The 25,341-nt window shown below is 45.0% G+C and overlaps 1 protein-coding gene across 2 annotated transcripts; it reads left to right on the top strand.

The window, feature by feature from the left end:
• Positions 1–7,114: 7,114 nt before the first annotated feature.
• LOC120098879 (uncharacterized) lies at positions 7,115–24,396 on the top strand. Of its 2 annotated transcripts, XM_063279602.1 has the most exons (8): positions 7,118–8,091; positions 9,306–9,423; positions 11,452–11,594; positions 13,493–13,555; positions 13,700–13,967; positions 20,045–20,171; positions 20,432–20,492; positions 21,629–24,396. In XM_063279602.1, the coding sequence occupies exons 5-8, from the start codon at positions 13,965–13,967 to the stop codon at positions 22,746–22,748; spliced, it is 1,311 nt and encodes a 436-aa protein (XP_063135672.1). In that variant the 5' UTR covers positions 7,118–8,091; positions 9,306–9,423; positions 11,452–11,594; positions 13,493–13,555; positions 13,700–13,964; the 3' UTR covers positions 22,749–24,396. The 2 variants fall into 2 exon arrangements, with proteins under 2 accessions (XP_063135671.1, XP_063135672.1); XM_063279601.1 differs by having other exon boundaries at positions 7,115–8,091; positions 11,452–13,555; positions 13,781–13,967.
• Positions 24,397–25,341: the final 945 nt, after the last annotated feature.

Raw genomic sequence — 25,341 nt, 5'->3', positions numbered from 1 at the left:
CCTTCTATTCCCAGGACCCTCCTAGGAAAGACAGAACAGACCCTGGTGCTCCCAGGCTCAGAACGAATTACAGATAGAAATCCCAAGTGTTTGCTGTGGCGTTCAAGGCCCTTCAAGCCATCTGGAAGGGGCTTTTCTGCTTCCTGTCCATGTTTTCCACCCACATGGGGCTGACGCCTCTGTCTGCCCCGTGCCCTACAGGGGCTGACTTTCTTCACTTGCTCGTTCCTTCTTTCGTCTCCTTCTGGACTCTCTTTCCTCTAAGCCCCAGGACGTCCTGTGAAGTTTCCCATCATCCTCCTTTGCATTCAATAACCACTGCACTCTCCTACCCAGCACTCCGATCTGGTTCAGTCCTGCTGTGCGTTGGCCTAAAGGTGTTTGCATTCGGATGTTAATTCTGCTTCCTCGCGAGGGCTGCCCAAGGCGAGCAATCCATCAAGTACTCCGGGAAGGGCTAGAGTCGGTGATTGGGCAGCGGAGGGGAAAGGTGGGGCTGGAGGTTCAATGGTGGGGGCAGGTAGAGAAGGAGAAGAGGACAAGAAGGGAAGAGAGGACGCAGGACGAGGACGCGATGGACCCTGTGCCCTGGAGAAACCGCAAGTACGGAGGGGGAATAAGTTAGTATTGCGTTGTGTCCGACCAATCTAGGCAGAGATTTAATTATAACAACTGGATGGTGTGTTTTTATGTGAGTTTATTGGGGTTGGAAATGCCAGTAGCACTGTCGGTCTCCAAGTCCAGATGTTCTTTCTTCTACCGCCCTCAAAGGATTGTTGGTTCTTCCTAAAAGGCAGCTTCCCCTTGTTGCTTTGTAAGTCATAGATGTTTAACACATTTCTGCCGGATCTGGAAAGTCACCTGCCTTAATAAATCAGCCCGATCTTAGTTTCCCCCTAAACAGAAGGGTTCACCTACTTTTTTTTACAAATACTCTTACAAATATGGGAAAACACAGTGTTTTCCAAATAAAACACATCCATCTATTCAAATCGAAATCATCTTGTTAGTGTAATGTAAGAGCTTAATGACATATATAGATCATATATAATATGGGAGAGAGACAGAGACAGAGAGAGACAGAGAGAGACAGAGAGAGAGACAGAGAGAGAGAGACAGAGGGACAGGGCGCTTTCATTTAAATACATTGAGAATGGACTCAAGCTAGTAAGGATCACAGCAGTAGAAATTGTGTTTATACTCATTTATAACACACGCACACACGCACACTCCTTACTAGAGGAACAACGGATAAAGGTGAAGAGATTATGATGACAACAGATTGAGGTTGTGTAATTCCCAAAATTAACCTGGAAGCCTCATCTGCCCAGGGACTAGGTAACTTCCTGGGAAGCTGGAAGCTGTAGTTATTAGAAAATAACGAAGTCCCATGGGAAAATGTCCTATGGGTTTGTCCTTATAAACCCCTGCAACGCATGGCTCGAGGCCATTCTCAGCTGGGAAATGCCAGGAAATGGTCCTATCCCTTAGTCAATGTTTAATATTTAAAGATTTCTTTAAATTTTGCTCAAAATGCTGCAGCTGGTTTTTCTGGCCAAGTTCGGGATTAACAGTTGATGTAGGATTGTTCCCCCACCATCATCACAATCGTTCACTTGATTGCCAAGGACACCTAAGGCCACAGGTAAGGAGCTCTGCCATCAGGTGATGATGCTTTGGGAGAATAACCCCAATTAAGTGACTGTGAAGGGCAATGCACCTCCCTGGGAGTCCTGGGGAAGGGCAAGCCCAGCAGCAGCTCCCTGATCTCTGACTTAATTAGGAACCGGGAGCTGCAGAAATCATCCCTCCCAGGCTCAATTGGCCCAGCTTTGGATAAGGGATTGTCAGGTTTACTGCGAACCAATCATAATTTACCCCTCTCAGAGCACCCCTGGGGTATTGTCATCTGGGCAATAAATGTAGCTATATCAGGGTCACGGCAAAGTAACACATAAGGCGAATGGCCCCGAAGGCAACCCCGGTGCATTGACGCCTCTTCTTGCTTATGAATTACCGTGTGGGGCACTGAACCATCCTCTCTCTGCATATGGTAGACTGAAGCTTTAGTAATTCATTTTAATAGATCCCCACCAACTTCTTGAAATCCATTCTGTTTCAAAACATGAAAGATATAAATACATTGTAACCGACAGGAACGGGGTTGTATTTTCAGCAGTTGTGCTAGAAGCATTTTAGAGTAACTGGGTTTCTGATGTGGAAGACTGAACTCTGGCTAAGTAGGGGTGAGGAGAATTAATGGAGGGCGCTATGCACTCACATTTGAATTAACTCAAGGTCTGTCCCATAAAAATGTCCAAACTGTGCAGGGGTTGCTTGTGTTTGAGGTGGAACCTCCCATTTTTCTGCTTGTCTTAGACTTGAATGACAAGAAACCTTGAATTTGGAAAGGCAGGCTTGTCAGAGGCCATTGTCCTGGATGTTGTGGCTCAGATGTGTACACAAGTCGCTCCACATTGCTGGCTGCATGCGCACAGAGGCTATAAAGCCTTCCTAGAAGCTCATTCTGTGGGCAGGGCAGAAATCCTTCCTGTTAGCCCATTTCAGGCAGCTGCCCTAACCACTGTGCTCTCTGCTCCTGGCAACAGTGCTCCCTGCTCTTGTAAAAGTCACAGAGCTTCTGATTTTATCTTAGACGCTTAAAATGCAGAATATGTAGAATGAGTGCTGTTTTCCTCATCAAATCCAGACAGGTCATACTCATCTGCTTCTATACCCAAATTCACCCTACGTCACACACACATACACATGCACACACACATGCACACATGCACACACGCACGCACACATGCACTCACACACACACACACACATATATATGCTCTCACACGAACCCATGCACACTCACACGTGTATACACCTTCTTGATTCTGTGAGACTGGTGTCCAGCCAGCTCTAGGATCTGTCTGTCTCCCTCATACTCCACGATACTGAGGTTACAAGCACATCGGCACCATTCCTAATTTGCAGTTTGGTTCTGGGCATTTGCACCCAGGTCCTCATGCTTGCACAAAAACCATTTCACCACTGAGCCATCTCTTGTGTCCTTCTAATTTTTTGACCTTAGACAAAAGCCTGGCAACTTAAAACAAAGGTTTTGTATAACGCATTCTTCCACCAGCAGGGTCTCAAAAAATTTCCAGCCTTTAAATTCTTTAATAGGTAGAGAAAATGGAGCTGACCAAGTCTCCTAAATGGTAATATAATAATAATATAATACAATAATAATAATAATGATAATAATATAAGGGTGCTGCTTACTGCCTTGTTCCTTCTGGTTTGCTCAGCCTTCTTTCTTACAGCACAAGGGACCCCCAGCCCAGTGATGGCCCCATCCACAGTGCCCTCCCACATCAATGGCTGATGAAGAAAATGCCTTACAGGCTTGCCTGCAGCCCAGTCTTACAGAACATTTTTAAATTGTGGTTCTCTCCTCTGAGATGACTCCAGTTTGTGTCAAATTGACATAAAACTAGCCAGAACATGAATGTTGACCAAAAAAGTTCTGAAGAATAAACTGATAATGAAAATCTGATTTCTTAACCTCCAACCTTAAGTACTAAATTTTTCATTTTTAATTCAGTATTCTTTGACCTTAGCCTGGGAGTCTTTCAAGGAAGGATTTATAATATCTGTCAGCAGTTTAGTGTTACACTGAGCCACATAAAATTAATGTTTTTGAGAGTTAAAGGCAGCTTAATATGCATAATATATGGTTTACCCTATCACCAAATTACAGGTGGCGTGGTCTACACTGAACAGTTGTTGTATATGCAAGTTTCTGTGTAAGACTAAAGATGATGTTGGGATATTATAAAGACAGAATCAAGCATAAGGAGTTCATGGTGATGAGAGTGAGTGACAAGAAGGTCTCCTGTCTGAGAGTGGAGCTGCTTCCTCACAGATCCGCGTACAGAGGTGAGGCCAGTGTCAGTCTGTCCCTTCTTTAGTCTCCCCAAATAGAGAGATAGATTGGTCAATTAATTTATCAAAAGTGTGTTTTCAGTTTATATTCTTGTAGAATACAGGTTATATAAAAATTTAAAAAGAATACATACATGCATACATACACACATACATACATGCATGCATATATACATACATACATTAATGACAGGAAAAGCCACACTTAAAAAGACATTAGGAACTAACCTGGGGCGGCTTGTTACCACCCCATAGGTGCTGAAAGCACACAGTAAGCTCCTTGGTTTAGATGAAGATGTTTTAAAATAACACAATTCACAATAGGATCATAAAGGAATAGAACAAAGATTTGAAAAAAAAACCAGAGCTCTTTTCTCCTCTCCTCTCTCAGTGCCCCTTCCTCTCTCCTACTCACCCCCTTTCCCATGGCAACTTCCCTGGCCTTGGTCCTTGGGGCCAGTGACCTTGCCCACCAGAAAGCATCTTCCCAATAAACCCGTCTTTAATATAAAAAAAGAAATATTTGAAGAAGCAATTGCTGATAAATTTTAAAAATTGATACCAGCAACATAACTTAAAAATTCATAAAATATTAAAAAGATAAATAGATCTGGAAATTAGAAATAAATTAGAAATATAAAGCCTTATAAATCATAAATTCAACCAGCTACAACTATACCCAAAACAACAAGCCTGTCACATAGCCTATACACATAGTTGTACCATCCTTGAATTTCTGAGAAGACATTATTTTGAAGGCAACCAGAGAAATAATAGCAACATTAATGCAGAAAGTGAAGATAAAAATTATAGTCATTGTCATACCAGAACTTGTAGTAGCTTGAAGATATCTTTAACATGGCCTACTGGAAGAAAGAAACTACGAATCCGTAATTGTACATACAAAGTAAAGGGAATAAAGACTTGTGCAGGCAAACAAATGTTGAGTACACATCATCTGTGCACTCAATTCAATCGGTAGATCAATTTCATGATAAAATGTTTTTCAGGCAGGAGAGACTATGACACCAGAGAGAAACCGGGATCTATACTGTGCAGAAAACATACTAAGAATCAAATAAATGAAATTTTAAATAATTTCTATTTAAACATTCTCTAAAATAAAATTGGCAGTGGTAAAAATAGTATCAATAGTCCATGTGTTTACAGAACACACAGAGGTAAAATATGAGCTAACGCTAATAACAGCACCACAAAGTTAGGAAGGAAAATTGATAATTTATTATGCTATGATCTTCATAGTGCATATAATTTGAATGTAGACTCTGATTCATTAAAAGCGTACACTGTAAACACCGGGACAACCACAGTATTAAACATAATTGTGATGATCTTTCATATGGATACAATCTGCCCTCCAGGTCAAGGAAGACTTGGGATCTTAGAACCATGAGGTCCTTTACTGCACGGACAGCACTGGAGCCTCCTGGGAAGTCAGAGTAGAGCTGACCCTGGACGTAGGTCTGGGCTTGTTGGAGGACTTAAGGGCAGCCACATGGCTGGCAGCCGTCTCTGTTATGGGTCGGAAAAAACAAAAGCAATGGACCTGGCTTGGTGGCCCTGACAGCCAAACCTCGTCACGTAACAGTAACCCGCTTGGTATCTGGAAGGCATCACATTGTTTTCAGTTGTTAGAACTTAGTTTTTGTCTTCCAAAAATTATGGTTATGCTCTGTCTTTACTCTTTAAAAGGTATTTATTTTAACACACAGGGACAGTTTAGAGCAGATAACAGACAAAGGTTGTTTAACTCAGATTCGCTTGGTAGGTAGCAGCCCTCAAACCTGTCAGAGAACCTGCTGAGAATGGCATTTAAGATGCTTAAACTCACCACGACAGAGACCCCCAAACCCTAGCAGTGACCCCTTCAAGGCCTCCAAGATGTGGGCATCGCGACAAAGGACTCCACGTGGACTGGGGTGCACTGACCACTGGGCGTTACTGCCCCAATGCCTTCCCCACTGCCAGGACCCTGCCCAAACCGCGGACAAACGGGGCACAGGACAGGCCTTGTGCTGCTTAAGACAGAGTCAGGTCGGTCTCCCGAGTTTCTCCCCCCAGGAAGGTCAGGGTTGCCAGGCCTGGCGGCCAAGGCTGACCTTGGTCCCCAGTGAAGCCATCGACACCCCAGGATCCCAGTCGGGTGGGCATCCGGGTAACCGGTCAGTCTCTGTCGTTAATTGATCTTTGCCTGTGAGTTATCCTCCGGGCTACTCAGGTAAAATCTTTTTTACCTCAGATCTGAAGGGTTTGAAGACTGGACAAGTTTCTTTACCTAAAGAAACTTGTTTTTCCGTAAGGGATCCCGGTTACCAACCACCCGTGTCTCAGGGTGAACAACCGGATAGGAGGAAAGGGTAAAGTTTAAGGTTTGTGTGAGGTCTGAGGATACGAAAGCTCTGAGGAAGTGTTTTGGGTCTAAGGTGTTTTAGGGTTGGTAAATGCAGGGAATTCCCGCGTGCACAGTGGGGGTGTGTGTGTCCTCGTCTCCAATTGGTTTCTGATCAATCAATAAAGATCCCGGGGCCAATGGGCGGGCAGGTGAGTGGGGCGGGGCTTGGAGGCTCCCACAGATGAGGACCTGGGAGAGGAAGGAGGCGCAGGTCGCCCTGACGGGGGAGAAGGTCGGACCTCAGGGCCTCAGTCACGTGAGAAGCAGGGTGAGTGGACGCGGGAACTGCCCCTGGGGTAGCAGAGGTGAAGTCCAGACTTTAAGAGATTGAGTTGCAGGGTTGTGGGTCCCGCGTCCGCTCTGCCAGAGGGCGTGGCCGCTCGGGGGCGGAGCGCGGGAAACCTGACGGAGCTCACCCCGCGCTGTCGCTAGTGGGTGCTGGGCCGCGGGGAAGCCCCGGACACCGCTCCAGGGGTGGGGAAGCTCAGTCTGCGGTGCAGGACAGGAGCTGGCTCAGGGGTCCCGGGGGCTGCAGGGAGGCCGGGGCAGTCCGGGACTCAGGCTCCTGGACATCCCGGCGCCACCCGGAGCCGCGGAGGAGCTGGGAACGGAGTGGGGGCCGCAGGCTGGGTCAGGCCCGGGGCTGGGGTGGGGAAAGCGGGGAGCTCAGCCGGGCCCTGGGGGAGGCTTCGGTCTGACGGTGGCTGCACGCCTGGGCTCGGCGGCGCTCAGGGCTGGGAGCGCGGGGAGGCCGTGCACGGATATCAGACCGCGGCTCTGTGGGCGGAGGCCTCCGTGGCTCCCCACGGCGGATCCTGATGAAAAGGCGGCCCAGGTTCTGAGGCGTTTATTGTCATGGTGGAAAGTACACGTGTAAAACCGTACCCCACTTCTCAGGGCGGGCCTGAGATTAAATCCCTTTTGCAGGGAGGAGTCTCTGGGAAGGAAAGCTCATTGGCTAGGCCCCCAGGCTTTAGGTGCCTATTAAAATGCAGATTTGTCTTGAGCCTTCTTGACCACAGGTCCCGTCCTCTACCTGTGGAGGGGCCTGGGGCGCTGCTCTAAGTCACTGATGCCACAAATCTGTGTGTGTCCGAGGGCTGCAGCCACTGACTGCTGTGCCTGGTGTGCTGGGGCCTGGTGTGCTGGGGCCTGGTGTGCTGGAACAGGCAAAGCTCCTACTCTGGTGCTTGGAGCCTTAGCTCAACCAGGGACCAAGCTACCGTTCATGGTCGCACAGTTAACTTGGGGGTACGGGGTGGGGGGCGTTAGCCAGCAACGGGGAGGATTAGAAACGCTCAGCATTAAGGAGTCAAGGCATAGTAAAATTAACTGCGTATGTGCGTGCGTGTGTGTGGTGTGTGCGTGCATGTATGTATTTGCGTGCATGTATGTATTTGCGTGCATGCCTATGTGTGTGGGTGTGTGTTCATGCGTGCGTGCCTGTGTGTGCGCGTGCATGTGTGTGTGTGTCTTTCATTCATGAATCTCAGGCTGTTGCTCCTTCTGCAGCATGGCTTTCAGTACAGATTACACACACCGGAAACACTAACAACTTTCCTCTTCTCTTGTGTCTCTCTGCCCCGCCGGTCCAGTGGAGTGATCTTCAGACCGCAGCAGTGCCTTCCCCACCCCTTACCTCCCGTGGGTGCAGCAGATGGAAGGAGCAGGGGTGGGGAAGTACAATGCATAGCGACTGTCTCCGTGGAGCAGACACAGCGGCCTATCCAGAGGTAACTTCTGGGGATCCACCTTTCAGTCTCGGGGAGGCGCCCTATTTAGGGAAGGGAGGACTTCCCACTTGAGGATGCGCGCACGTATCCTTTGATCAGTTTATCACATCGAGGTTGTCATTTTACGGATAATGCGCAGTAGAGGGCGAGCACGGAAATCTTTCCAGCTCGTCCTTGTGACATTGTCAGCCAGATGATCGTGAAAATCATTCTTGTCCGGCTTTAGTCACTGTGTCAAATGGCTTCCTGCTGTCCTTACTCCCTTCCTGTCACGTGGCTCACCTGTCTGTGATTCCCTCAGGCTCCAGTGCGGACCCTCAGGCTCCAGTGCGGGCCCTCTTCCCCGTCATGGCAGGGACTTTACTAGTTAAGGCTAAGTAGGAGAATCGCAGATGGAGGAGGGCACCGCCCCTGGCTGGATCCTGTCCTGCTTTATTCTGTCTCTAAGGACATTTCACAGACTTTCATACACTGCGCATGAAGGCCCTGCATGCAGTTTGTCAAAAACATAAAACCCTGATAGCCCGACCTCTCCTAGTAACAAAGGGTTGAGTGCAAATCTCCGAATGTAAATTATTGGGGCCTCATGAACATCAGCATGGGATGCACCCCAAAGGAACGACCACGTAACTGTACCCTGGCTACACCACCCAAGTCTATTATAGACCCGATGGCTAAGTCGGGGCACCACAGAGACGTTTGCACATCTATGTTTATTGCCACAATAGTCAGGAAGTGGAACCAGTCTAGATGCTCGAGATGAATAGATAAAGAAACTATGCCTCACGTGTAATGGAATTTTATTCAGCCATAAAAAGAGCGAAATTGTGAAAGATCTTTTCAGGAAAATGGGGCCAAATTGATATCATGTTAAAGAAAATATGTCAGACTCAGAAATACAAATATTGGATTTTTCTGTTCTATGCGTAATCTACATTTCAACCGAAAGACGTGGAAGTGGAAGGGGCTAGGTGTAGAGGAAGACTGGAGAGGCAGGAGGTGGGAAATATTATTAGTGTAAGTAATGGCTCTTCCTGGATGTCAACTTGATTATATCGGAATTAAGTACAATCCACAACTGCGGGTCTCACCTGTGATCCAGACCTTGAGGCTTGAATACACACCTTTAATCATATCACAGCTTCAGGTGGAGATAGACACGGGACCTTGGAAGAAGACAGACTCCCTCTTCACCTGCTTGCACTTTCTGACAGGGCATCCACTCCTTGTGCAGAATACCCAGAAACAACGAGCCTCCTGGGACCAAACAACCACAAGATTTTTGGACTTAGAACGCTCAGCTGACCAACACTGCGAGCTGGACTACAGACTGTGAGTCATCGTCAAATTCCTTAGGGTCAGGGTTGTGGTGGGGGTTGTGGGTCTGGGGTTGCAGGTTAGGGTTTGGGGGTTAGAGTTGGGGTTTACGGTCTGGGTGGTTAGGGTTAGGGTTAAGGTTAGGGTTAGGGTTAGGCTTAAGGTTATGGTTAGAGGGTTAGGGTTAGGGTTAAGGGGTTAGGGGTTAGGGTTAGGGTTTAGGGTTAGAGGGTTAGGGTTTATGGGTTAGGGTTAGACGGGTTAGGGTTTAGGGTTAGTTTACTCATTAGGAAGAAACGTCTAATGTCAAATCATTAAAAGCTACACAATGTAGAATGTGACCACAACTAAATTATTTTCGACATTTAATCTGGAAACACCTTCAATAATGTCAGTTTAGGCTGGTAACAGAGGCCACTGGAGAGATCACTTAAAAGCAAAAAAGGAAATGCACTTGAGAAAGGGCTAATAATCGGAATAAGGGCCTCACATGGGAACGGTTGAAAGTCACTATACACCGACTTTAAACATCAATCAAGAGAGGGGTAATTGTTCAAATTCTGAAGCTTATGATGGGATCAATGAAAAAACCATCTTCCTTAGTCAATCATAAGGTCGAAGCTTATGAATTGAGCTTATTTTCCAGTCAACGGAAGCTTGTGGTTTGAACTTCTTTTCTAGTTGTCACGCCACAGCCTTCAATAGGCCAGAACCAAAAGTCTTGCACTTTAGAATGATTCTAAGAGACTGAACACTGACAGTAGGAATTATAAAAATACCTACAGCGGGGCTGGAGAGATGGCTCAGTGGTTAGGAGCACTGACTGCTCTTCCAGAGGTCCTGAGTTCAATTCCCAGCAACCACATGGTGGCTCACAACCATCTGTAATGGGATCTGATGCCCTCTTCTGGCCTGCAGGTCTACATGCAGGCAGAAAGCTGTACAATGTATACATAATAAATAAATAAATATTTTAAAAATACCTATAGCAAATAGTCACATGAAAAGTTCATATAAAACTGGAAACAAAAGTAGAAAAATTAATGGTATTGAATGAATACAGTATGGCATGTGCTTTAGGATACTGTGTCACTAAATCAGTAAATATATTTATTAATATTGTTGAGTTAAATGGTACAAATAAAATGACTTTAAAATATTTATTTACTTGTGTGGGTGGAGTTCCTACCCTCACACATGTGAGTGCCACAGTGCACGTGTAGAGACAAGAGGACAGGGCTGGAGAGATGGCTCAGAGGTTAAGAGCGCTGTCTGCTCTTCCAGAGGTCCTGAGTTCAATTCCCAGCAACCACATGGTGGCTCACAACCACTTATAATCAGGTCTGGTGCCCTCTTCTGGCCTGCAGGAATACACGCAGGCAGAAAGCTGTATGATGTATACATAATAAATAAATAAATTTATAAAAAAAAAAAAAGAGACAAGAGGACAACATTCAGAAGTTACTTCTCGGGGTTGGGGATTTAGCTCAGTGGTAGAGCGCTTGCCTAGCAAACGCAATGCCCTGGGTTCGGTCCCCAGCTCCGAAAAAAAGAAAAAGGAAAAAAAAAGAAAAAAAAAAGTTACTTCTCTCCTTCCACCATATCAATCCTGGGGCTAAAACTCAGATCATCATCCCACTCCACTGGCCCTTACTACATTCTTTAAATCTATATTTATATCCCTCAAAGTTTCTATACTCAAATTGACTAGAAAACAAAAGATACTATCTTAGTTCATTTTCTGTAATTGTAACCACATGCCACAGCCTGGGTAATTTCTTAAAGAAAATAGATTTGTTGGGCTCTTGACTGTCGAGACTGGGAGTTTCAAGAACCCAGCAACAGTGTCTGACTAGGGCCCTCTTGCTACATTGTAACATGACCAGGGCATCACTAGGGGGACAGAGCAGATGTGAGAACCAGGTTTCTCTACTTGTCCTTATAAAGCCACTGTGCCGTCCTGGGGATTCTGTCCATGGTCGTATCTCAACTCAAGGTCCTGGGCAGGTAATGAAGACACTGATCAAAATCTCTGCCTCTTAGCGCACAGCAGTAGATGTTTCATTGCTTTGAATGGAAGAAATCTTGCTCCATCAACCACAGAGAGGCTGCTGGCCCACGACAAGCAGGAGAAGTGGATCCCACCTCTCTCCCTGTGTCCTCCCTTGAAAAGTACCATTGCACCTGTGAGTAATGGGCATTTGCTGTGCACAGAAGCGGGAGATCTGTCAGGTTTATGGTGGATGCTGTTTAATGCACTTCCTGTAGGTGACCTCCCAACTAATATCTTCCGAGAGAAGTTAAAAAGCAGAGAGCAATGGTTACTATCTCTGGGTCTTGCCTTCTGTTTTCTCTTTGGACAACTCTGGTCATAGAGCATGCTATGAAGAGACAGGAGGGAGGGACCTTGCTGATCACTGAGTCTGTGCCACCTCCCCACACTGACCCTGTGTAGCCATACATGGGTCGGACTCATCTGCATTAATGAATTTTCCCTTAGATTCTGATGATCACCTTGACACTTTCTGTAAGGTGTAGGTAACAGTCAGTTCTATGTATACATGGGACGTTGGTTCCAGGCCCCCTCATCAATATCACGTCTGGTCAGGCCTCCTATGTAAAATTGTGTAGTGTTCAATATTCAATACAATGTGGATTCTAAGAAAATACATTGGTTTATTAGGAAATCGTGACAAGCAGATAGATCTCTGCATGTTTGATACAGAAGTAACATCTTTTAAATGTCTCTCCGTCCTCCTTCTCCTTTCTCCTTTCATTTTTCTTCATCTATATCTGTTGCTGTAAAATTATATTAAATGGCTTTCTTCTACTCCCACTGGGTCTAGCACTGCAGTGCCCCAAGATATCTGCTCTTGGCAGAAACTCACATCCCAGCCCTGGGGCAGCCCAGTGTCTCTGCTGCCACACACTCTTCCAACCTCCATCCTCCACATGAGAGAACACACAACACAACAACTCCTGATCCGATGGATAAGATATAATCGCCCATGTAGACATACAAGGCCCTGTACACATCCATCCCTTAAGAACATTCATAACAACCTGTAAATACACAGAGTGGAATCTTAACGTCAGCCTCCATGTCCTCTCCGCGGCTTCTCTACCTTCTCCTCCAGTCTCCAGTCCTTTCCATTTCAGTCTCCTCCTCTTCCTTCAAGCTTTTCTCCTGCCCACCCTTCCTTCTGTCCGATGACAGGACTCATTCTATCCCGTACCTGCCTCACCTGTATGACATCATCCCGCATTTCACCCTTTTTGCGTAATTAAAAAAAAAACTTCTCTCAAATGTAAGCTGAGCACAACTATTATCATTTTGTAATTAAAAGCATAAAATATATCTAACACCCAGTCCAACACTATATCAGTTAAGCAGAACATTTAGTTATCCGTTCCAGCTTAAGAAAGGCTTAAAATCTATGTTATATCCTGGCTAGCTTGTATCCTATCTGATAACTATCTAATAAAATATGTATTTTCAGAGTTAAACAGCCTGTTAGGTTATGAGACTATAATCAGTCTTCAACCCAGTCAGAAATCTGAGAATAACCAACTATCTATAAACATAGGAAGACTAACACGGCTTCCAGACCTGAGAGGTTGTGGATTTCTGACATTTTTGAAAACCGTCTATCTATATAGAACAATCTGGACTGTTTTCCATTTTTATCTTATTATCTTGAAAGTACACTAGCAAACTCAGAGCCGTGAATTTTCTATTTGGCCCTTAACTCACATGTGTAATCAGCTCAGAAATTCGTAATGGCATCAATAGAAGGACTGACTCTAAACCTTGTACTTTTAAAATTTTTTAACAAATTCTATACCAAAGTAAAGATATGGTTTTAGCTTAGTTACCAGATGAGATTATGACTGCATAACTCAATCTAGCTAATTCCTCCCTGTTAAATTACATGAATCTCAGCAGCCACAAACCAAAAATCCTATTTTCCCAAAATCTCTCTTTAATTATTAATATCGTGGGCCCCCTTCCGCTTGTGGGACAGATCGATAACTTACTGCAAGTTGAGTAATGGGCTATGCAAGCTATTTACCCTGATTCCAGGAGGAAGAAGGGAAAGAGCCTACTGAGTGCTGCGAGGGGAGCTCAGGCTGAAGTCAGGACCTGGTGAGCACAGGGTCACTGCCCACACAGGGGAGGAGCGGGCCACTGAGCAGTGGTGGGTGGAGTGGTAGGGCCTCCCTGGGGCTGGTCCCGGGGACAGATGGTTAGGCTATCGGTGGACGGGCACAAGGGCTACAATCTCTGCAGATCTGGAAAAGATCCGGTCCTGGACAGGAAGCCCAGGTCAAGAACCTCTACTGAGTCCCTTACGCAAGCTCTAATCCTAAGGAAGGTGCTCGTGCCATTCAAGACTCACTGGCCAATCAAAGCCTCCAGTCGTGCCAATCAGAATAGGAGGCGGGATCTTCTGCGACCACGCGGCGGATTCCTCCCGGTAGCTGCCCGGGCTCGAATCCTCTGTCCTGCAACTGGATGCTGTGGGGCGCGCTCAGGCAGGCTCTGCAGTTGTGGCATGGTGAGCACAGGGTCACTGCCAAGGACCGGGAGGAGCAGGGGGCTGGGCAGTGGGAGCCGACGTGGTGGGTTTTTCCTGGGGCGGGGGGCGGGGGGGGGGACCGGCATCCATATGCGGCCACGTGTGCGATCTCTTGTGCTCCTAGCCACTAGCTGGACCCAGTGGTAGCCCCCGAATAACTTCACTGTGGGGCTGCATCCGCGCACAGCATTTGGGAGAGTGGCTTGTCAGGATGCCAAATCCAGAGAGCCCTAGTTTCTAGCAGTTCCTTTCTTTAAAAAGAAAAAAATTTTATTTATATATATATATATATATATATATATATATATATATATATATTGTAGCTGACACACCAGAAGAGGGCATCCAGTCTCATTACAGATGGTTGTGAGCCACCATGTGCTTACTGGGAATTGAACTCAGGACCTTTGGAAGAGCAGTCAGTGCTCTTAACCACTGAGCCATCTCTCCAGCCCACCAGTTCCGTTCTTAACATTTAAAATTAAGGTGTAAAATCCATTTGGAGTTATTTTGTGGAGGTTGTAAAAGACATCTCACATCCTGGGTAGCCATTCAATATCGCGCTGTGATGTAAAACAGTAGAATTGACGATGTAAAGTATTTACTAATTCTTAGGATATCGAAAGTCACACCGAAAACTTAGCTGAGGGAGGGCTGCCTGTAAAGCACCCCACAGGTAAGTGTGCTAACCTGGCCTGTTAGAGATCAGGATGCCACCAGGGTTGTCCAGAAACATGGCTCCAAGCCATAACAAAGGAAACAAGCGTGACTTACAACCAGCCACCAGGCCCATCCCCATGTCAAAGAGCAGGCCTCTAACAAGCTGCTCAGTGGGGCATTACAGGAGCACAATCAACATTAGGGCCCGGTGTGCAATAAACATTCAGTTCTTCTTGAGAAAAACTCAGTTTTGCCACATGGCAGGATGACACCTGTTGACAACCATTTGAAAAGGTTAAAATTCATGGTTGTGTTGAGTGCTGGGCAGGTCAAGCAAGGCTTTCTTTCCCTGAGGTCCCCATGACATAGCTCCTTTTGAAACCCAGGAACATGCTTGGCAGAGCCAGTCTAAGGCCTAGGCCTTGTGAGCTTATCCTGAGGCCCGCGGTATAGACGGAAAACAGCGCTCCTTTTCTACACCATGAATATGGCTGGGGAGATGGTAATGGTCAGAGGCCAGGGCCTCGGGGAGGGGTTGCTTCAGATTCGGAGAACACAACTCTTCCCACCGTATGAGGTTTTGGTGTCGGTCCCAAGGCCACTGTTGGCTTGGTCAGTAATGTTTTTGAGATTCCCGGAGTTCCCACTGTTTGGTTAGACTCCTGAGTGTGACCCATTGCTTCTGTGACTTCATAGAAGTCTCTCGTTTCCTTCCATTTCCCACCCGTGAGTGGTGTACGAGGTGACACTCTTCTTAAGAAGCGAACTTAGCATAAGACATTGCTTCTGTAAGACCTCCCGTCTATGTTTTTCATCGTCTGGGACCTTCCACTCACTGTGTAAATGTCCCATCTGTCTAAGTGGCTAGACCTGCAGTCTCCAGTCCATGTTTAAATCGTTCAGAGCATAACCTGCAACCTGAACCTAACAGGGACCTAAGGGTGACAGCATACACGGGATGCAAAATGTGCCCTAGGTCAGCTCCTCTTTTAGCAATAACCAGTGTAGCTGGGCTTTGCTACTTTATGGTTTTTTCTTTTTCTCCACCATTAATCCCCCCTTCCCCTTCCACCGCTAACACCAGATAGGAGAGAAACAAGGACTGAAGAGAAAGAGATCCTTGAATCTAATTTCTTTCCTTCTAGTCAACCCAACAGCACTCGTTGAACAGTGTCTGAGGGGATTGGAGGATGAAAGATAGGAAAGGCAGAAAAAAGATGCAAAGCCAGGAGTTAGATTTGGGAGGCCTGCTGGTTAGTGCAGCACTCAGAGCCTTGAGTTAATTTTTCATAGACTTTTTATACCCCACAGTAGTGTGGGAAGCAAAGCCAAAAGCTAACAAGAAGTAATTTGTTGAAGTATACTTAGGACACCTGTTCTCTTTTTTTCTAAAGATTTGTTTATTTTATTGATGTGAGTGCACTGCAGCTGTCTTCAGACACCAGAACAGGGCATCAGATCCCATTACAGATGGTTGTGAGCCACCATGTGGTTGCTGGGATTTGAACTCAGGACCTCTATAAGAGCAGTCAGTGTTCTTAACCACTGAGCCATCTCTCCAGCCCAGGACATCTGTTCATAGCCAGAGGCACCTCCCTCTCATCTTGTAGCACCTGGAAGATTTGAGTTTTGTCAGAAATGCAGACAGAAGTCATATTTTTCTCATGCCCTGAGAAATTGATTAAGGCATAATTATAAAATAATAGGCTGTGTTTTTACGTGGAATATTGAATCTGTTGGATGATTATTACTAGTACCTCATTCACGACTACAGTGGGGGAAAAAAAGCAAGAAGTGGGGCAGAATTAGTACAGAGTCTGTGGTTTATAGAGAAAAACAGGTCTGGGACGTTTCAGGTGGCAGCCAAATGCTGAGACGGGTATGAATTTTCAAAGAGATCATCACCACTAAAGAGCAGGTCCTTGCTCAGGATCGGAAGCCTAAGAAGGTGCCTTAGTTAGGGATTTTACTGCTGTGAACAGACACCGTGACCAAGGACAACATTTGATTGGGGCTGGCTTACAGGTTCAGAGGTTCAGTCCATTATCATCAAGGCAGGAGCAGGGCAGCATCCAGGCAGGCCTGGTGCAGGAGGAGCTGAGAGCTCTACGTCTCCATCTGAAGGCTGCTAGCAGAAGACTGGCTTCCAGGCAGCTAGGAGTAGGGTCTTAAAGCCCACCTCCCACAGCGGCACACCTACTCCAGCAAGGACACACCTCTAAATAGTGTTACTTCCTGGGCCAGCATATACAAACCATCGCAGAAGGTGTCCTGAGGGAAACACTCCCTCATGCTAAGCCTTCAAGTAATGGAAGGAATAGGAAAGTGAATCCTAGACACAGGGAGGAACTTCATACAAAACCTGCTACAGCTGTGCTCCAAGCGGAGCAGGGTCCACTCCAATTTAGAATCCAAACCTTGCAGGATCACCCGAGTTCTGGAAATAAGAAAGATGTAAAATTTAAGTCATGATTCTTTCCCTGTGGTTTCAGTTCAGCACTGTTCAGGCATCTATGTTTGGCAGAACCCCAGGGAGGGAGGATGCTGTGAGAGTGCATTGCATGAACCGGTGAGCGTGAAGCCTGAGTTGCATTTTGAGACCAGAAGATATTGAGATCCTTAAGCTATGGGACACCTGTCATGGAGAGCTGCATATAGGGAGTGGAGGTAACGCAGCCGAGAGATGTATGAGAAGTTGCCGGGATAGGGCCATGTAAGCCTTTTGAGGCTGAGGCCCCATTTGTCTGAGACAGAGCTACGGGATTTGGTGTTTGTCCTGCTGGGTTTCTTGCTTCTGTCCAATCCTCCCTCCCTGTGTACACATTCCTCTCTACTGGAATGGGAAGGGTGTTCCGTGCCTTTGTGTGTTGGAAAGATATAACTCGCTCTCTGATTTTACAAGCTGTGGCAATCAGGAGTGTCAGACGAGACTTTGGGCATTTGTAGAGTGTAGGGGCTGCTGCAGGCTGCTAGGATCATTGAAGTTAAACTAAATGCATTTTCATCATGGATGACCATGAGCCTACAGTGACCGGGGTCAGAATGTAGTTGATGGAGTCAGAAAGCCCCCAGACAGGGTGATGTCTTTGAACGCTTCTCTCCTTTGTAGCTTTCTGTGTGGGAATTTATAATGTTAGGGTCCAAGAGTCACTGAAGGAAGACCCCAGACTCAAATACCTTGCAAAGGGAAAGAGCGTTTTACTCTGCAGAATTCTGTCATGCAGGGGTTTACCATTCACCAGGGTGGAGACAGACATGTGAGCTTTGCAAGCTCAATTGAAACTCAATGAGGGGAATTCCAGAGAGGAGCAGGTGACCTTTATCCCGATTGGTTGGCTCAATTTCCAGGGCTATGGGTGTCTTTGGGATTGGTCAATATCTGGGGAATTTAGGGAAATTTCTGGAACCATTGCTGATTAACTAGTCTTGGCTCAGTACTGGTGGCAGGGGCAGCTCCTGGCAGCTCCTGATTGGCTTCCTGTGAGGGGTGGTTTTCCTGGAATCGACTTCTTTTGGATTTTTCCAGTTCTGGGAAACAGAGACTTCGGCCTGTTCTCCCAAACTGTCATGGAGTCAGCCTGTCATGGAGTCAGCCTGGCTCTGGCCAACTCAGTCCTCTCAATAAAAGCTTTTGTAGGAGGAACCTTCCTATTGCTTAATTGTGGATGAGATTTGAGTGTCTATAGACTCACCCTGTTTCCTGGTGTGTGTGTGTGTGTGTGTGTGTGTGTGTGTGTGTGTGTGTCTGTATGTCTGTCTCTCTGTCTCTGTGTGTCTTCTGTCTGTTGTGTCTGTCTGTCTCTCTGTCTCTGTGTGTCTGTGTGTGTTTGTCTGTCTCTCTGTGTGTGTGTATGTGTGCGTGTGTATGTCTACTGTGTTGTGATTGAATTTGATAAGTCAGCTTCGTTCTCATGTTGTCTTGCCTTCACCATTATAGACTCCCTAAATCACAGGAGACGCAGTTGAAACTGTTGTTATTGAATGCTAAACTATTTTGGGAGCCTGGTGTTTTTATATTTCTAATTTTGTTGTTTTGGTTTCAGTTTTTAAAGACAAAGTTTGTCTGTGTGGGCCTGGCTGTCCTGAGAGTAGGCGTGTAGAACATGTGAGCCTCAAACATAAAGGTCCACGTGACCCTGGCTCCAGATGTGGACCAGTATGCCTAGATTTTGCTGTTTGTTTGTTTGTTTGTTTTTATATTTTTGACTGATGGGTGTGGGATGTTGGTTTTGGTACAAGTCAAGCATATGCTGTTGTGCCGATCTTCATCCACATTGTGAACTTTGAAATTTGGGAGGGAGAATATTCCCTTTCTCAGTATGGCGTGTATTCAGGACATTAATACTGCCTGCGCTTCACTGCCGAGCTTTCTGAGTCACTGGATTGCAGGTGACATTCTTCCTACCTCTTGTTTGTTTTTATTTTTTGAATGAATATGAGTATTTTGCCTGTGCATGAATATGCACATCATGTATGCCTGGTCCCCATAGTAGTCAGAGGGTGGCTTCAGATCCCTGAACTTTGAGTAATGAATAATTGTGAGCCCCTTGTAAGTCCTGGTGACTGAGCCCAGTTATTTGCAGGACCAGCGAGAGCTCTTCAGGCTGAGCCTTCTCTCCTGTCCTATGTTGCTGGTTTAGAATCAACCTTTACATTGCCAATATTTCACCTGTCCATCCGTATGGTTTAAGGATGCATCCCCCTTAGCAAGATCTCATTACTGTTAGAGTTTAAGCTCAGGGCACTTCAGAATTCTGGAGGATGAATACAGAACTGGAGTGAATGTGTAATTCTTTGTAGCAACTCCAGTAAAAACCTCCGAGTCCTTTCTATCTTTGATTGATTTTTTAAAGGGGACACAGGGTCTTAATATGCACCTCTGGACGTCCTGGATAGACCAGGCTGGCATCCAACTCAGCGAGAGATACCGGCCTCTGCCTCCTGAATGCTGGGATTCAAGGCTTGCAAGAGGCAATACACTCAGCCTGCCCATCATTTTCCGTAGTTAGTAACTGTTCATACAATTTCTCTGGTGTGCTCAGTACTCTTTGCTTGTCATGGCCTCTCTCTTTCTCTCTCTCTCTCTCTCTCTCTCTCTCTCCCTCCCTCCCTCTCCCTCCCTCCCTCCCTCCCTCCCCTCCTCCCTCCTCCTCCCTCTTTTAATTGGCATTTCTCATGCAAGGCTATATATTCTATTCAAAGGGCAACAAGGTGACAGAGGTGAACCTCATTATTCAGTTTCCTTCTTCGATGACTTGGTAATTACATTAGAACTTCTGTGTCAAGAAATAAGTGGGGAAGCACCAGAATCATACAGATACATTGTCGGTGAAGCATACATTTACAGTGATGTCAGTATCATGGTTTCTGATGTACACATGTGTGGGATATGTTAGGATGCAGTGACCTATGATGATGTGCATGTGAACTTGACTCGAGAAGAATGGGCTTTGCTGGATCCTTCACAGAAGAATCTCTACAAAGATGTGATGCTGGAGACCTACTGGAACCTCACTGCTGTAGGTAAGATAGTGAACTTTCTTTCACTTTTTTTTTTTTTTTTTTTTTTTTTTTTTTTTTTTTTTTTGAAGCTGGGGACCGAACCCAGGGCTCACTTTTTAAAATAAGGGAACAACTATCTCTTTGCTACTAATGCTTTTCTGTAACTTCAATTGAGAATGAGGAAGAAGGAGGTGAATAAATCAGGTTTGCTAAACATAGCAACTTAAATTTTGCCTAATTTCCAATAATATATTTATACATTTTCTGGAACTGTATTTTAGGCTACAATTGGGGAGACCGTAATATTGAAGAACATTGTCAAAGTTCCAGAAGACATGGAAGGTAATTTTCAAGTGCAAATTGCTATGAATATGCTTTGAAGAAATTTTAATGTGTCCTGGAAGTTTTAAAGAAAAGCAACAATGTAAAAAAGCACTTCTTCAAGTATATCTGTGATCATTAAATTCTCACAAACCATGTGCCTCAATGTCAGGTGTCTGTGTTTTCCTCTAAGAAAGAAGAAAAGGAAGCGATGCCTTAGCAGACATTACCATTTGAATCCTAGCAACACTAAAGCTACTCTGTAGAACGGCCACTCTGTGTAGTTTCACACCACTCACATAGTGCAAAAGATATATATTTATATCTACATTGACATGTTGAATAGGATCAGTATATGTTTCTAATAAGCAAATATACATTAGTAAAATTGATTACTTATATAGTAACATTGCCAAGTTTAAGTGAGGGGGCAGTTTATGAGAGTCAAGAATGTTGTTGAGGAGAAACCTTAATCCCATTACCACATGTCTGATGAACAAAATTTCAAACGGTGTGAATGCAATGTAGAAATCTTTAATTTCTTATTCTCCTTTTAATAGCTATACCATATGTCACAATGGATATAAGCCATGTGGACGTAGGGATATGGAAAGAAGCGATGTACCTCTCTCCCTCCCAGAACAATTAGAATATATGTAGCAGTCCCCATTTGAGTAGACGTTCTCAGTTTGAACAAGTTTATAATTGGTTGATTTTCCAACTTCACTGGAAATAAACTCACACTGCAGAACATCCCTATGAGTACTCGGAATGTGGAAATTGTGTTCTGTTTCGTCCAGGTTTTCTTTGCCAGTATAGTATGCAAACATAGTATATTTCACAATATTGGAAAATTTATGAATGCACTCAGTGTGGTAAAGCTCTGAGATCTTCCATTCCTCTTCAAATATGTGAAAAAATCTCATAGAGAAAAAGGACGCTACAGATTTGAGCCATGTTACCATTACAGGTGTCTTAAAAGACACAAAACAACCCACAATGAAGGGGAAACCATGATTGTAAACTAAGTGATAAAACCTTAAGATGTGATTTCTCTTTACAATTAGACCACATTGTAGAATTAAGTCCTGCAGGTAAAGAGATTCATTGGTTTATAGAATTTGGTAAAGCTTCACCTGTGCCAATTATCTTTACAGGCATAAAAGAAGTTCTACTGGAGAGAAGCCCTCTGAATATACTCAGTGTGGTAAAGCCTTTGCTTGTCACAGGTATCCTCAAAGGTGTGAAAGAATTCGTACTGGAGAGAAACCCTATGAATGTAATCAATGTGGCAAAGCCTTTGCATATCCTGGTCATCTTCGAAGACATGAAAGGATTCATACTGGAGAGAAACCTTACAAATGTAATGAATATGGTAAAGCCTTTGCATTTAGCACTAATCTCCGAATACTTAAAGCAACACATACTGGAGTGAAGCCCTACAAATGTAACGAATGTGGTAAAGCCTTTGCACGACACGGTCATCTCCAAATGCATAAAGTAACACATACTGGAGAGAAACCTTACAAATGTGATGAGTGTGGTAAAGCCTTTGCATATCATAGTTATCTCCACGTACATAAGAGAACTCACACTGGAGAGAAACCCTATGAATGTGATCAATGTGGTAAAGCCTTTGCATATTATGGGTATCTCCACGTACATAAAAGAAGTCACACTGGAGAGAAACCCTATGAATGTGATCAATGTGGTAAAGCCTTTGTATATCAGGGTTATCTCCAAGTACATAAAAGAACTCACACTGGAGAGAAACCCTATGAATGTGATCAGTGTGGTAAAGCCTTTGTTTGCCCTGGTCATCTTCAAGTACATAAAAGAACTCATACTGGCGAGAAACCCTATGAATGTGATCAGTGTGGTAAAGCCTTTGTTTGCCCTGGTCATCTTCAAGTACATAAAAGAACACACATTGGAGAGAAACCCTATGAATGTGATCAATGTGGTAAAGCCTTTGCACATCATTGGTATCTCCAAGTACATAAAAGAATTCACACTGGAGAGAAACCCTACAAATGTAGTCAGTGTGGTAAAGCCTTTTCACAACAGAGTCATCTCCAAGTACATAAAAGGACACATACTGGAGAGAAAACTTACAAATGTAATCAGTGTGGTAAAGCCTTTGCATATCCTGGTTATCTTCAAGTACATAAAAGAACTCACACTGGAAAGAAACCCTACAAATGTAATCAATGTGGTAAAGGCTATTCACAATCAGGTCACCTCCAAGTGCATACAAGAACACATACTAGAAAGTAACCCTATGGATGTAACCAACGTGGTAAAGTCTTTACAGGTCGGAATGATCTTCAGAGATAGGGTTTGAATATGCTTGGCCCATAGGTAGTGGCACTGTTTGGAGATGTGGCCTAAGGAACTGTGTCACTGTGGGGCTGGACTTTGAGATCCTATGCTTAAGCTCCACCCAGGGCAGAAGAGTCTTCTCCTGGCCGCCTTCTGATCAAGATGTAGAACTCTCGGCTCCTACAGGACCATGTTTGCTTGGACACTGCCATTCTTCAGCCTTGATGATAATAGACTGAATCTGTACACCACCCACCAATTAAAGGTTGTCCTTTATAAGAGTTGCCTTGGTCATAGTACATTTTCACAGCAATAAAATCCAAATTAAGATAAAAGGCATAAAAGATATTACACCAGAGAGACCCCCTTTGAATGTGTTGGATATAGCAAAGCCTTTGCACATTTCTATAGTCCTCACTATAGCAGAAGTATTCACACTTCCATTCCCTGAAACCCTGTGAATGGAAGCAGTGTACAGCCTTTGCCCTTCACAGTTTTCTCTGGATGCACAAAAGAACGCATACTGGAGAAAAACCTTATGGATGTGCTCAGTATGGTAAAGTCTCTCTGTGTTTTGAAATCTGCATAGATCCATAACAGTTCAATCACCTGGTCAAAGTAAAGGCCAAGGGTTTGATGTAGTGAGGCCGGGTGGGTTAGAAGGTTAGGGTTTAAGGTGGTTGGGGTTACAAAGTTAAGGGTTAGGGTTAGAGGGTTAGGGGGATAGGATTAGACAGTCAGGGCTGAGGCTGAGCTTAGGGACAGGTTAGGGGTGGAAGGGCAGTTCCGGTCATGGTTAGGTTAGTGTCAGGAGCCAACAAGCTAATAACTGGCAGGTGATCTTCCTGAGATGGTCTTCCTTGGTTATAATAATCCATTGCAGATTTGCTCCCGTAGTCAAGGCCCAGGAGAAAATCACTCTAGGAAAGATTCCTGCTATTAATATGCTTTTCCTGTCATTAAACATATGGGACAATCACTAGGTATTAGCCTACCATTTTGAGCAGCTCTCTGCAGATTTATGAAGATTTTCTGTCTTGTTAAGTCCTTTCTGATAGTCAAAACAGCAATGAGAGCTCTGCCAGTTCCCCACATGTTAACGGTTCATTGCTTCTAGATGGCAGTCAGATTTTCTACCTCTCAGAGCACATTCCAAGAGGTTGTAAAACCGTTCACCAAAGGTCATCAAAAGGAACTAATGACTTATTTTAAGACAGAAGATAAGATATTGCCTGAGCTTATCCATACAAAACTTCACCAATAACTTAGTTACTCGGTTTTAAAATCTTGATGAACCTGTGGAAGCTGAGACAGGTGATGAACGTTTAGCCAGGTAATTTCTCCTAATAATATGCATGTAAACATTCACTGATGTTAGCTTTTTATTCAATGTCTGATTTAAATTTCTGTGTAAACTTGTGCTCAACCCTTTAACATGCGTTCTTCTATTCTGAAAGATGTATAAGTGCTGAGGACAAAGAGAGGAGAGCGAAATATTTTCCCTTATCCCCCTTTTTCATTCATTCTGTTTTCCCCCTTTTGCTTAGAGAGCTTTCATAGGAAACGTTTTACAACTTAGTAATAAATGCTAAAATCACTTTTCCAAGTGTTCCTTTTTCTTTCTGCGACTTCGACTTCGACTATCAGGCTGAAAGTTAGAGCCACTCAGTTCCAACTGAGATAGAACAAAGACTACATAACTGTCTTAGTCAGGGTTTCTATTCCTTCACAAAACATGACCAGGAAGCAAGCTGGGGAGGAAAGGGTTTATTCAGCTCACACTCCCACGTTGCTGTTCATCACTAAAGGAAGTCAGGACTGGAACTCAAGCAGATCAGGAGCCTGGAGGCAGGAGCTGATGCAGAGGCCATGGAGGGTGCTGCTCCCTGGCTTGCTTCCCCATGGCTTGCTCAGCCTGCTTTTGTATAGAATCCAGGAGCACCAGCCTAGGGTTGGCCCCACCCACAGTGGGCTGGGTCCTCCTCCATTGATCACTGATTGAGAAAATGCCTTAGAGCTGGATCTCATGGAGGCACTTTCTCAAGGGAGGCCCCTTTCTCTGTGATAACTCCAGCTTGTCTGAAGTTGACATAGAAAACCAGAGACCATCAGTCTTTAAAGCCACACCCACTGCTTTACTACTGTGAGCAGATACCATGACCAATGCAAGTCTTATAAAAGACAACATTTGATTGGGGCTGGCTTACAGGTTCAGAGGTTCAGTCCATTATCATCAAGGTGGGAGCAGGGCAGCATCCAGGCAGGCCTGGTGCAGGAGGAGCTGAGAGCTCTATGTCTCCATCTGAAGGCTGCTAGCAGAATACTGGCTTCCAGGCAGCTAGAATGAGGGTCTTAAAGGTCATGCCAAAGTGACACACCCACTCCAACAAGGCCACACCTCCCTCAACAAGGCCACACCTCCTAGTACTGCCACCCCCTGGGCGGAGCTTATACAAATAATCACATTCCACTCTCTGGTTCCCATTGACTTGTTCAAACACATGAGTCTGTATGGCCCATACCTAAACATAGCATAATGCAAAGTACA

Source organism: Rattus norvegicus, chromosome 20 (assembly GCF_036323735.1).
Source record: "Rattus norvegicus strain BN/NHsdMcwi chromosome 20, GRCr8, whole genome shotgun sequence".
Taxonomy (NCBI): domain Eukaryota; kingdom Metazoa; phylum Chordata; class Mammalia; order Rodentia; family Muridae; genus Rattus; species Rattus norvegicus.
This window is presented reverse-complemented; position numbering and strand designations above follow the sequence as displayed.

Coding starts and splice junctions, on each gene's coding strand:
- LOC120098879 (XM_063279601.1), top strand. CDS start 13,467: ATGCAAGCTATTTACCCTGATTCCAGGAGGAAGAAGGGAAAGAGCCTA. Junction 13,968..20,044: donor GGCTCTGCAGTTGTGGCATG/GTGAGCACAGGG, acceptor GGGATATGTTAG/GATGCAGTGACCTATGATGA. Junction 20,172..20,431: donor CTGGAACCTCACTGCTGTAG/GTAAGATAGTGA, acceptor ACTGTATTTTAG/GCTACAATTGGGGAGACCGT.